Raw genomic sequence first — 14,053 nt, 5'->3', positions numbered from 1 at the left:
GAAGCAGGGATGGCTCCCCACAAACCCAATTGTGATGAAAAATATTTATGAAATAAATAAATGAAATATATATATATATATATATATATATATATATATATATATATATATATATGTATATATATATATATATGTATATATATATATATATATATATATATATATATATATATATATGTATGTGTGTGTGTGTGTGTGTGTGTGTGTGTGTGTGTGTGTGTGTGTGTGTGTGTGTGTGTGTGTGTGTGTGTGTGTGTGTGTGAAAGACAACTGACTTTTATGTAAACCATACTATATGGACAGTTTGTTCTGCATGTCACTATGCTGGAAAGTGTCCTAATCGGGAGATAAGCCCTGGGGGTCCCTGGAGGGGTGGAGGTTGTGGATTGGCAGGCAAGGAGTGTGTGTGCAAAGTTTGGCATTGAGTAATATGCTGGCTGTGTACACATGTTCACAGCGGCGTCAGTTCAGGAAAGGCTAAGGTATGGCAACATGACTGGTGTCTTGCAAGACACCAATCATGTTGCCATACCTTAGCAACAGGCACGATGAAAAGTACATTTAATTATTTTCCCCCTGTAGCCAACGTATGGATAAGCCCACAGTGTCCCTCTGAGGGTCCCCCGACCTCACTTTGAGAACCACCACGGACCACTTGATAAGCCCACAGTGTCCCTCTGAGGGTTCATGTAAAACTACTGGTCGTGGACACCACCTAGGGCCTGTGTACATATGGCTCTCTGCTGCCCCCCATTAAGAAACTATAGACGGCACAGACCGTGTACACGAAGGGCAGGAGCAAGTGGTCAAGTCCCATAGAATCTATGGGAAATGTACGAAGTCGTGTACAAAGTCACCGGTTGGTCCACGAGCCATAGTTTTTTCCATTGTAGCTCCCTACAGTGTACACGACTTTGATTATTACTACCCTTATTATTACCATTATTATTATTACCCTTAACTTTTTTCTATAGGCTATTTTACACACCACAATAGGTTATTAAGGCCGTCTAAAGACAGTGGTTCAGCTATTGTCATGTCAAGTAGTAGGCTTACTGTAGTTGATACTATTACTGTTACTATGGCTGCTATTTTATATACATATATACATATGTCTGCAATAGAACACATTCTTTATACAGCTATTCTATGGCTATACTGTTGACGTTTCTATTTTATTTTATTATTATTGTTATTATTATTATCATCATCATCATCATCATCCCTTATCTTAGTTTTTCTTATTATTATTATCACCTCGATCACAACATTGCATTTTGCTTCTTGTCCCTGTAGAGTAGTGACAATAAGACCTTGCTTCTCTTTATTCTTAAACCTCACATCAACAATTTGCGCTGTTGAATGCAACTACAGTGAACGTGAATGCGCGTTCGCGTCTACTGCATACATGAACGCGCAGCATGGCGTTACAGACAGACACAGAGGCAGGGTGGCTGTGCTGGCGAAACAAACTCAAACACGCTTATAAAGTTTCTTTCAACCGATCAATTACCTTTTCTAAGCGGTCGGAACTAAAGACACATGTACCATACTACACATCTCTCCCGGGACTGTATTCTTTTTTTAATACGACACAGAAAAAGGCTTTCACGGAAAGGGTGACAGTCCTTTTGCTGCCTGCAGACAGAGCAGCGAGCGGAGCGGGGGAGAGGCTATGGGGAAGAGTAGCTCTGGTCCACAGCGTAGCGTGGGGACTGGGGTGGGGAGAGGAGAGGTGACGACGATCAATGCTCACGCTGTCACAAGTTCCAACCGGAGATCATAGCCGTTGGATCATCATAATAACATCATTGGCTATTGTCGGATGTTTTCAGTTGTGGGACATTTTCACAGTAACGCAACTACGCAAGTTTACTAAAGCAATTCTTTTCGGAGACCGCTCGCTGCCAATGCGCATGTCGCTCCAGTGTAGAGACGTCACGTTTCTGCGCCGTGCCTTGTTCTGTGGGGGAACCCTTTTTGGTGTATCACCTTAACACGCTGTGCCACTATGGTTAGACAGCGGCCCGGTGCTACGCTAAAACTCAGGCACCCATTGAATTCTGTGACCATGCATGGGCGCACAAAATGGCGTCGGTGGATTTAAAACACACTGTCGTTAGTTCTATCGTCTGTTTTAAGACTTTCTACGCGGATTTCATTTGTGTTAACATAGGGTAAAGTAGCATGCCTTCACCCATGAACAATGGTGGCGTCTGTGGACTTTTTAAAATATTTTTTTTTCGCGATGTGGTAAATTATTTTAACGTGGACTCCAATGGAGGCGATGCGTCAGTGGGACCCCAGGACAATGACGTGAATGCGTCTCTAGGCAACGTGAATGCGTCAGAGACGCGGGACGCGCACGTAATGACGTCACTGAGCCTTACCATGAAAATTAAATATTCTCCACTTAGAGTGACACCATCTGTGTCCATTCCTGATGCAGGACAGTGGATAGTTAGCGTGGTTAATGCAAGGTACATTTTTCCCCTTGGTGATCAATAAAACTAATCAATATCAGATAGTGGCTTTCTACTGTCCTCATTCACTTCATATCAAACCACTTTTTTTCTTTTCCTTTTTCCCTTTTTCCCTCAGAAATGGTGTCCTGAAGAACAATATACAGTATAATAATTATGTCTACAGACAAAACACGTGGAGTAAAGCTTTTCACTTATTACACTTAGGGCTGTCACAATTATTACATAATCGTCTAATCGTGATTATTTGACATTATCGCAATTATTTTGTCATAATCGTCATAATCGTGAATGTTGAAAAATGGCCGAAATAGTGGAAATAGCAGATCTACAAGTTCACAACGCATCGCATCGCGGCGCGTTGTGAGCTTGTAGATCGGCTATTTCCACTATCAAAGTTATTTTTAAGTAGTAAGTTGTCAAATATGTCAGTAATTTCTTTGTATATTTAGGTTATGCGTCACATCTACCATGTATAACTTCAAAGCCTAAAAGCCAAACAGAAACTTAATTATCAACGTCAAAAACACAATTAAATCGTCAATCGCCAATTATTTGAGTCACAATTAATCGTCATGTAAAATGTCATATCGTGACAGCCCTAATTACACTGACAACATGTTCAGGTTTCACTACTCTGGGTTTATGCATGGGTTAAGTAGCCTCTGTCTCCATGCTCTATTGTTGCCTTTCTATACAAATTATTTAGGAAATAAAAGACTGTCCTGACACATTTCATTACACTAATTCAATATGTTTGAGGCATACGTTATGTATACAAATACATTTTGTGTATGTGTGTACTTTGCAACAGGTGGTGTGTCAAAGCTCCGCCCCCTGCCAGACTCATCTGAGACGATAAGATTGACCTTCAGATCAAACACAACTTCCAGTGAGGAGGACAGACTGTCTTTCCACAGCTACAGGAGGGAATACTGACCCAGACCACTGGAACCTGCTGCTGAATGGACTGTAACAACAACCACCATTCACACTGAGAGTAAACTTCAGGGAACATTCTAGAGGAGGAAGTGTTACCACCACTGACTGACTTCCTGTATTGAGCAGAGTGTTTGTAGCTTCACTCAGAGACTAAATGGCTTCCACGTCGTCTCTTCCAGTAGAGGATTATTCTTGTCCTGTGTGTCATGACATCTTCAAAGATCCTGTTCTCCTGTCATGCAGCCACAGCTTCTGTAATGCTTGTCTGCAGCAATGGTGGAGACAGAAGGGAATAAAGCACCCGCTTCGACTGGTATCTTCGCATTCAACCGGACTTTATCACCCTTTTTCAGACGTTTGAACGCAGATAGTATCCACAGTGTATCCACGGAGGAGTATCTACTTTGAAGTACGCATGCGCCGATATCTCTCGCCTTGAATATTAGTCCCCTCAGGGGAATCGAACCCAAACCGTGGGTTTGTTGCATCCGTGCTCTACTGACTGAGCTAATGAACGGATGAAGTGACTCCTTTTTTGTGCATTTATCTATGACGTGGATATCTATGACGTGGATAGTGGGGTAGATGTTGATAGTGAGGGACTGAATATTTACTATTCTGTCCATAACGGCACATAACTCGGTAACGCGGCTGAGTGGGATTGGGCGCCGTTCGCACCGCTCGTCGCGGCAACTCGGCTCGCTAGCGCTCGCCTCGGTGGCGACTCACGGGGCTCATCGGCGCCCAATACCGCGCCGCTCCGTCAGGGTCAGTGGCGTGGAGCATTACACTGGGGAACAGAGCACACTTGGCATCTGGTTCGAGGCTGGGAGTCACCTCAGGTTTTATTTTTGCGCTCCTCTGAGGTTGACCACTAGATGTCGTCATTTTACTACTAATATCTCGGCCTTGGTGAGATACTTCTCTGCATTGGTGAGATACTAGTATGCTGTATCTATGGATACCTCTGCATTGAAGAGTCTGAAAGCACGTGAATATTTCGCATTAAGTGCGTTGATATCATTAGAAGCAGGTGAATAAAGCAATGTCCAGTTTGTATGGAAATACATCCAACAGATCATCTACCCCGTAACCTGGCTCTGAAGAACGTGTGTGAGGCCTTCATACAGGAGAGACGGAGAGCTTCAAAACGTAAGAGAACTTCATCAGGGTCTGAGGATCTCTGCAGTCTGCATGCTGAGAAACTCAAACTGTTCTGTCTGGAATGTCAACAGCCAGTGTGTGTTGTGTGTCGAGATTCTAAAAAACACACCAACCACAGTTTCAGACCCATCGATGAAGCTGCTCTGGATCACAAGGAGGAAGTCCAGAAATTACTGAAGCCTTTACAGGAGAAACTGAAGGTCTTTAATGAAGTTAAAAAGAAAAGTGGCTGCACACTGCGCACAGCGAAACACGTAAAAGTCCAGGCCCGCCACACAGAGACACAGATTAAGGAACAGTTTAGGAAGATGCATCAGTTTCTACAAGAGGAAGAGGAGGCCAGCATCACTGCACTGAGGGAGGAAGAGCAGCAGAAGAGTCAGATGATGAAGGGGAAGATTGAGGGTCTGAACAGAGATGTATTAACCCTTTCAAACAACATCAGAGCCATAGAGGAGGAGCTGAGAGCTGAACACATCTCATTCCTGCAGAACTACAAGACCACAATGGAAAGAGTCCAGCTCACACTGCAGGACCCACAGCCGGTCTCAGGACCACTGATAGACGTGACCAAACACCTGGGAAACCTGACCTTCAGAGTCTGGGACAAGATGAAGGACATTGTCTCCTACTCTCCTGTCATTCTGGACCCCAACACTGTCTGTCCAGTATACACCCTGTCTGATGATCTGACCACTGTGAGACGTGGAGAATGGCAGAAGCTTCCTGACAACCCAGAGAGGTTTGACCACTGGCCCTTTGTTCTGGCTTCTGAGGGCTTTAACTATGGGAGTCACAGCTGGGATGTTGAGGTTGGAGACAATGAAAACTGGGGATTGGGTGTGATGGAAGAGTCTTACCCGAGGAAGGGAAACAGAGGGGGTCAAGAGTGGAGCATGAGGTTAGATGACGTAGATTACTCAGTAACTGACTCATCAGAGTCACTGACTGATGTAGTCGGTCACTGGTCTCTCACTGAAGCAGAAACCTCAGAGGATCAGAGTCCAACTGGACTGGGATGAAGGAAAGCTGTCGTTCTCTGATCCTGATACTAACACACACATACACACCTTTACACACACTTTCACTGACACACTCTTTCCATACATTTACACTTGGTCTCATACTGTTCCTTTGAAGATGTTACCTGGGAAGATCAGTGTAACTGTGGAACAATGCAGTTAGACTTGAGGAGGAGGAGTCAGTTTTTAAAGGATGATATTACTCATTGAATCGTTGTGTTGTGGTCAATGACTGTTTCCTAAAGCAGTAGTTGTCAAACATTTTCACGTCAAGGACCCACAACTTAAAATATGTGGTGCCAGGGAGAGATCCCTGTCCTCTAGAAGAGAATATTTATGTTTAAAGATGTGTGAGCTTTTTCAATATCCAAAATATAAGTGGATGATGTGGTTTAAATGATTGTGTTGCTATATTAACTACTTTTGTTGGGGACCCCCTGGAACCCCCCAAGGACCCCTGGGGGTCCCCTGACCCCACCTTTAGAACACTATATGCACTTGGTGTTAAAGGGTCAGATGGGTGGGCTGTGAAAGAAAGAAGGTTGAGAACCACTGATCTGTGATGTCATCAAAAATGTCCATATTGTGATGTTGTTATGGATCACATCTATTGGTACTAGTGATGGTTATGATACTGTTTGGGGTTCAGGCTATGAATAAACAGAATATTATATTAATGCTGTACTTTTTACTTTCATTTCATCTATCATACAAGGAAAACAACGACACCAACATTTTGTTTTAAACTGACCATTCTTAACCAAATTATTGATTTACATACAGACAGATATTGATAAGGAGAAGGCAGGAAAACAATGATGGAAAACAATATAATCAGCTGAAAGTGTTAATAGATGACAGCGAGTCAAGTTGTTATTTTTGTTTTGTGTTTATAATTTTGAGCTGTGCTGACCTACTAGTATGTTTTGTGTTTTCCATGGGTTTTCCGATTGGATGGTGTAAGTTGGACGTATGTTTTCCAAAGTTTTTCCCATGGTGTTAAAACTACATGACATGATGTTACAGGACATCAGTAGTTGTCCATCAGCACCACTGAATTCACACATGGTGTGATTATTTTTTATTTTTTTACTGTACTATGTTCTTCATACTCTGTCCTGCTGTTTTTCTTTTAAATGATATGTAACTGAAAGAGACTGCATTCCTGATTAAAGTCTGATGATCTGAAGTCATGGTTGTTTTTATAGTGAGGTAGTGGATTGCATGTGTGATTCTAGTCTAGTCTTCTCTTACTGCAGGCAGGGTCTGTTGGCATGACATCTTTGACTGGAACTAGCATGTAGTTATTTTGTATTTGAAGAAATCATTTCATACATAATTATTTTGTTTAATTACAATCATTTCCAAGTGCATCATAATGATGAAAGCATAAAGGGAATAACGTTATGGGCTCTTTTCCGCCCTAAACTAGAACCTTTGTGTGATTTTCTGTGAATAATAGAAACTATTGGATGACAGTTAATTTATCAACTGTTTGCATGCAGTTTTATGGTCTTGCATCAGACTACAGACTACAGCAGATGTTTATTTGAGAGATACATTATGCAGACCTTCCTGATAAACTAAACCCACTTTATTGAAGGACAACACTGACATCTAGAGGGCAGATTCAGCAACTCCTTGGTATTCAAATAAATGTCATGGTTAGAACTATTATTTTAGAAATATATTGAATCCATTCATGATACGAATGTGATAAATTACAAGGAATTATTTCACTTTGTCACTTATCTTTTATGGGACCACTCACTTTGACATCCTGATAGCAATCATTGTAATAGTTTCTTTAGAGTGTTTGTTCAGTAACAGGGGTCTTTCCAACTCTTATAAACAGAAAATACAGACATTTCAGGTCAATATGCCAATTGTATCCAATCAGGAGAGAATTCAAACAGGATACATGAACAAGTGGAAATTAAGATGAAACAAATCAATGGGGAGACAGACTTGGAACTAGAACACAAGCTTAATATGAATGATGAAATAAATTAGTGTCCAACCTGAATATGTATATTGTTTAATAAAGAGCTGGAGACCCTGTTACTTAAACAAGAGATGACTCCCAGTCCCAGACAGGCCACCACATATTGTGTACAACTTTATCTGGCAGTAGGCCTATTGCAATAAAAGAAAAAAATTATATAGGCTACATTAAAAATAGTTTTACTGTGTATAATAAATAATATGAACAGCAGCACCTGGAGCTCATTATGGCCGAGTGAGAACTGGTGATTCCATTGAAAAAATACCATTGGAAAAGGAGAGAATCATTCTGTCCTTGACATAAAAGGCTTAGCAATCCCACTGTACGAATGCTGTACACATGCACACGTGGAGCATCTGAAGTTGGCACCCCATATGTTGAAAACATATATAAAAATGGTCTCATTATTTAGTGCTGGATTTGTGCTGAATTGTGCCGTAAATTTTATAATTTGTGCTGCTATCATTATTGAGATATTGATATTCTAAAGTTATAATCTTGCTGAGGCTTGCACCCCCCAATTTTTTTGCTCCAAATCGGGAAAAAATGGGCTCAATCTTTAGTGCTGGATGTGCTCTAATTTGTGCCGTAAATTGTATAATTTGTGCTGCTATCATTATTGAGATATTCTACAAAACACCACTGTTCTGCTCCTATCTTCTACCATGAAACACTGCTGCTCTACACCGCCCTCTGTAGGTCAATCAGTATACTGCTGCTAAATCTGCTAATTCAACCATATAAATATGTACATATATAAATATATATAAAAGCACCATTGATGATTTCAATGGCACAAATTAGAGCACATCCAGCACTAAAGATTGAGCCCATTTTTTCCCGATTTGGAGCCCAAAAATTGGGGTGCAAGCCTCAGCAAAATTATAACTTTAGAATATCAATATCTCAATAATGATAGCAGCACAAATTATAAAAATTACGGCACAATTCAGCACAAATCCAGCACTAAATAATGACACCATTTTTATATATGTTTTCAACATATGGGGTGCCAACTTCACGGAGGTCTTGGGGACTGTTTTTGTTACGTTTCTTGAATCTGCCCGGAACTAATAGTGTTGTGTCTCGTTTTTAGGACATTTTAGTGGCTGCACTAAACGTTCTTCCTCCATTTGAACAGCAGATGCGGGAGCCAGTCAGCCAGAGGTTTGTTTGTGTCTTAAATTCATACGTTTGAAAGGGATTATGGTGTTATTTATTAATACCAATAATATGGACATTTGATTAACTAAGTAATTTCTTTACCGTCTGTACGCGGCTGTCTTGTATATGGACACGGTAGTATAGAGATGGATTTAATCTAGTCTGATTTTTACTTTCGCTTCTCTTGCGGAAAGCCCTTACTTCTCCGTACATGTACAAATAAACCATATAAAGTGCTGAGCCTGTAGCTATGGATGTTAACTCTACATTAGGAACAGGTGTGCTGTGCGCACTGTATTAGCCCGTGTTTTTCGTGATGTGTTTTTCGTTTTAATCCCGTTCTGTTTGGGATTCTGTAGGTTCCCTGCTGTATTCCTCAATGGGCGGTAGTGGCGGGGCGGGGACCGTACCTATGTTCCCAAGGTTCTATGTTCCCAGGGTTCTATATTCCCCATTTACCACCTAATCCTAACCCTAACCTAAACCTAACCCTAACCCTAACCCTAACCCTTACCCTAACCCTAACCCTAACCCTACCCCTAACCCTAAACCTAACCTGGAAACATAGAACCTTGGGAACATAGGGAGGACCCCGCGGGGCGCGTCAGGTGAAAGCCGGTATTACACTCAATGTAAACAGGGGAAACAATGGCGTCCCAGAACAGACGGGATTCAAACACAAATCTATTGAAACATACGGAATAATAAACTGAACAAAGATTCCGAATGCGGAGTTAACATCCGGGGGATAGCGAGTAAGCACCTTATGTTTAGCATATCCATACTTTATTAACTTTTTAGTCTCAAGGCCCACTATGACTTTTGAGAGTGTCCAAATGGAACCAAAAGGACCCTTATGCTGCATTCTTACTGAGAGAGGCCAAGCTACTGGTTGGCTTGGTAATTCAATGTAATCTCTATGCAAACCAGCATTAAAATTTTCCATGCTTTTTTTCCAGCTTGGCAATTTTAAAAGCTGGTTTTCATAGAGATTACATTGAATTACCATGCCAACCATTAGCTTGGCTTTTCTGTATGTGAATGAGGCATTACAGGTCCAATTGGTTCCATTTGTACTCTCTCAAGAGTTACAGACCTGTAAGGGTCCATTTGGAACCCCCTTAAGTAACCCAGAGGTGTGCTATACCGTATGTGTGAGTGTATTTGTTATACATTTCTTTAATGAATGCTGTTTCTTTTATTTATTTTCAAATATAGGAGGCGTTAAGGAATCAGAGCATTGAGAGGGAACAGTTAAAATCCTCCAGGATCACAACCCTACCTGAGACAACACAGTAAACACACAGGTTGGTATTTAAGGCCTCTCCATACTTCGACCGAAATGTTCGGTGAGTTGTGTTTTCCGACGTGCAAATTTCCGAACTCTCGTTCGGTCCAATGCTTTTCAGAAGTCCAGAGGAATATAATTTTATGGTAGAAAATGACCTTTTGACCGAAAACGGCGGTTTCGGTCGAAGTATGGAAGGGCCTTTACACTCCTCACTTGACAAATACACCAGATGTACAAGCTGACACAACACCTTACCATGAAAATGAAATATTGTCCACTTAGAGTGATACCGTCTGTGTCCATTCCTGATGCAGGACAGTGGATAGTTAGTGTGGTTAATGCAAGAGACATTGTCCCCTTGGTGATCAATAAAACTAATCAATATCAAATAGTGGCTTTCTACGGTCCTCATTCCCTTCATATCAAACCACTTTTTTTCTTTTCCTTTTTCCCTTTTTACCTCAGAAATGGTGTTCTGAAGAACAATATACAGTATAATAATTTCTACAGGCAAAACACATGGACATGTTCAGGTTTCACTACTCTGGGTTTATGCATGGGTTAAGTAGCCTCTGTCTCCATGCTCTATTGTTTCCTGTTTATACTAATTATGTATATAGGAAATGATATACTCTCCTGATACATGTCATTAAACTAATTGTCTCCACCAGCCGAAGGCTGAGGGAGAGTATGTTTTCCCCTCCGTCCGTGTGTCCGTCCGTGCGTGCGTCCGTGCGTCCGTCCGTCCGTCCGTCCGTGCGTCCTCGCAGTTTGTGAGCGCCAAATCTCAGTCACCGTTGGCCCGGTCGCTGCCAAAGTGAGCACACACATTCCCTGGATGCCAATCTAGAACCTCTGCCCTAAATTTTTCAAATGGGCCTTTTCTAGCGCCAACTAGTGGCCAATGTTTGCTAAACACATTTCTGTGCACTACTCTTACAGATTTTGTCCAAAAATCCTACAAATCGGTAGGCAATATCTCGACAGTCATGTGATCGACACGGATCTGTCCGATTTTGCATATTCCATCCTGATTGGCTAAGATTGGCTTCCAAAGTTTGTGGGATTGAGCCGTTTTGAACAAAATGCCTCAAATCACAAACGCAAAGTGCAATTATCATGAAATCGCGCACACACGTTCCCACTAGGCCGAGGAAGAAATGCCACTTAATTTTTTTTTAATCAGCCTCATGGTGGCGCTATAACAGCCCGATTTGTGGTTTTACCTATAACTCCACCGATCAGTTTCAAACTTTGTAAGCGCACTCCCTAGAGGCTAAGGATAAACCTTTGCCCTGCATTTTTCACATCAGCCTTTTATAGCGCCACCTTTGGCCTGACTTATGTAAAACACATTTTTGGATATTACTCCTTGAGATTTTATCCAAAAATCATGCAAATCGGTACACAGTATCTCTATAGTCATGTGATCAAGTCCAATCCGTCTGATATTTCACATTCCATCCTGATTGGCTAATATTAGCTTCCAAAGTTTGCAGGATTGCTCCGTTTTTGAACAAAATGCCTCAAATCATCAACGCAGCTTGCGATTACCGTGACATTTGCCACACATATTCCCACTAGGTCAAGGAACAAATGCTACCTTTTTAACATTGTCCTGTTATAGCGCCACCAGCAGGTAGACTTTAGAAAAACACATTTTTGGAACACAATGCTTGAAATCATGCATGCAGCGTCCGACTGCCATGAAAGATCTAAGGTGAAGAACATATGCCACCCTTTTTACATTGGCCTATTATACAGTAGCACCACCAGGACGCACGGCCTGGTGGAGACCTGTGCTCGGAAGAGCACTGCTTCTAGTTCAATATGTTTCATAATGTTTGAGGAATATGTTATATGTGTATTAGATTAATGACAAATACATTTTGTGTATGTGTGTACTTTGCAACAGGTGGTGTGTCAAAGCTCCGCCCCCTGCCAGACTCATCTGAGATGATAAGATTGACCTTCTGATCAAACCCAACTTCCAGTGAGGAGGACAGACTGTCTTTCCACAGCTACAGGAGGGAATACTGACCCAGACCACTGGAACCTGCTGCTGAATGGACTGTAACAACAACCACCATTCACAGATTTCACACTGAGTAAACTTCAGGGAACATTCTAGAGGAGGAAGTGTTACCACCACTGACTGACTTCCTGTATTGAGCAGAGTGTTTTTAGCTTCACTCAGAGACTAAATGGCTTCCACGTCGTCTCTTCCAGTAGAGGATTATTCCTGTCCTGTGTGTCGTGACATCTTTAAAGATCCTGTTGTCCTGTCATGTAGCCACAGCTTCTGTAATGCTTGTCTGCAGCAATGGTGGAGACAGAAGGGAATAAAGCAATGTCCTGTTTGTAAAGAAATACATCCAACAGATCATCTACCCCGTAACCTGGCTCTGAAGAACGTGTGTGAGGCCTTCATACAGGAGAGACAGAGAGCTTCAAAACGTAAGAGAACTTCATCAGGGTCTGAGGATCTCTGCAGTCTGCATGCTGAGAAACTCAAACTGTTCTGTCTGGAATGTCAACAGCCAGTGTGTGTTGTGTGTCGAGATTCCAAAAAACACACCAACCACAGTTTCAGACCCATCGATGAAGCTGCTCTGGATCACAAGGAGGAAGTCCAGAAATTACTGAAGCCTTTACAGGAGAAACTGAAGGTCTTTAATGAAGTTAAAGAGAAAAGTGACCGAACAGCTAAACACGTTAAGGTCCAGGCCCGCCACACAGAGACACAGATTAAGGAAGAGTTTAAGAAGATGCATCAGTTTCTACAAAAGGAAGAGGAGGCCAGCATCACTGCACTGAGGGAGGAAGAGCAGCAGAAGAGTCAGGTGATGAAGGAGAAGATTGAGGCTCTGAACAGAGACATATTAACCCTTTCAAACAACATCAGAGCCATAGAGGAGGAGCTGAGAGCTGAACACATCTCATTCCTGCAGAACTACAAGACCACAATGGAAAGAGTCCAGTTCACACTGCAGGACCCACAGCCGGTCTCAGGACCACTGATAGACGTGGCCAAACACCTGGGAAACCTGACCTTCAGAGTCTGGAACAAGATGAAGGACATTGTCTCCTACACTCCTGTCATTCTGGACCCCAACACTGCCCATCCAGAATACACCCTATCTGATGATATGACCAGTGCGAGAGGTGGAGAAAGGCAGCAGCTTCCTTACAACCCAGAGAGGTTTGACCACTATGGCTTTGTCCTGGGTTCTGAGGGCTTTAACTCAGGGAGTCACAGCTGGGATGTTGAGGTTGGAGACAATGCATACTGGAGAGTAGGTGTGTTAGCAGAGTCTTTCCAGAGGAAGGGAAACAAAGGGGGTCAACGCTGGGCAATAGCGTTCCTTGAAGGTAAATACATAGCAGACGCCAGACCAGTGTCAGTTTCTTATTTCTCACTGAAGCAGAAACCTCAGAGGATCAGAGTCCAGCTGGACTGGAATGAAGGAAAGCTGTCATTCTCTGATCCTGATACTAACACACACATACACACCTTCACACACACTTTCACTGAAACACTCTTTCCAAACATTTGCACTATTTGCACTAGAGTAACATCTTCTCTGAAGATGTTACCTGGGAAGATCAGTGTAACTGTGGAACAATGCAGTTAAACATGAGGAGGAGGAGACATTGAGAGTCTTTAAAGGAGGATATTACTCAGAATCTCTATATGGTTGTGTTGTTTCTTAAAGCAGTGGTTGTCAAACATTTTCTTGTTAAGGACCCCCAACTGAAAATATGTGGCACCAGGGACCCCCGCCCTCTAGAAGAGAAGATTTATGTTTAAAAAAAAAAATCTAAATGATGTGTGAGCCTTTTCAATATCCAACATGGATAATGTGGTTTATATGATTGTGGTGCTGTATTAAATGATTTTGCTGGGGACCCCCTGGAACCCCCCAAGGACCCCTGGGGGTCCCCTGAACCCACTTTGAGAACCACTGTCCCAAAGCAGTGA

The 14,053-nt window shown here is 42.2% G+C and overlaps 1 protein-coding gene and 1 pseudogene across 2 annotated transcripts; both read left to right on the top strand.

The window, feature by feature from the left end:
* Window positions 1-4,483: 4,483 nt before the first annotated feature.
* LOC308300790 (E3 ubiquitin-protein ligase TRIM35-like) lies at window positions 4,484-5,774 on the top strand (annotated as a pseudogene). The gene has a single exon. The product of its transcript is annotated as an E3 ubiquitin-protein ligase TRIM35-like (transcript).
* Window positions 5,775-12,275: 6,501 nt separating this feature from the next.
* LOC308300789 (nuclear factor 7, ovary-like) lies at window positions 12,276-13,706 on the top strand (the record flags this gene model as incomplete). The annotated part of the gene is made up of 1 exon (XM_080744689.1): window positions 12,276-13,706. The coding sequence occupies one exon, from the start codon at window positions 12,276-12,278 to the stop codon at window positions 13,704-13,706; it is 1,431 nt and encodes a 476-aa protein (XP_080600815.1).
* Window positions 13,707-14,053: the final 347 nt, after the last annotated feature.

The sequence above is a fragment of the Nannobrachium achirus genome (assembly GCF_963921795.1).
Source record: "Nannobrachium achirus genome assembly, chromosome: 16".
NCBI lineage: Eukaryota > Metazoa > Chordata > Actinopteri > Myctophiformes > Myctophidae > Nannobrachium > Nannobrachium achirus.
The sequence above is the reverse complement of the archived record's forward strand: the minus strand, read 5'-3'. Positions and strand labels throughout refer to the sequence as shown.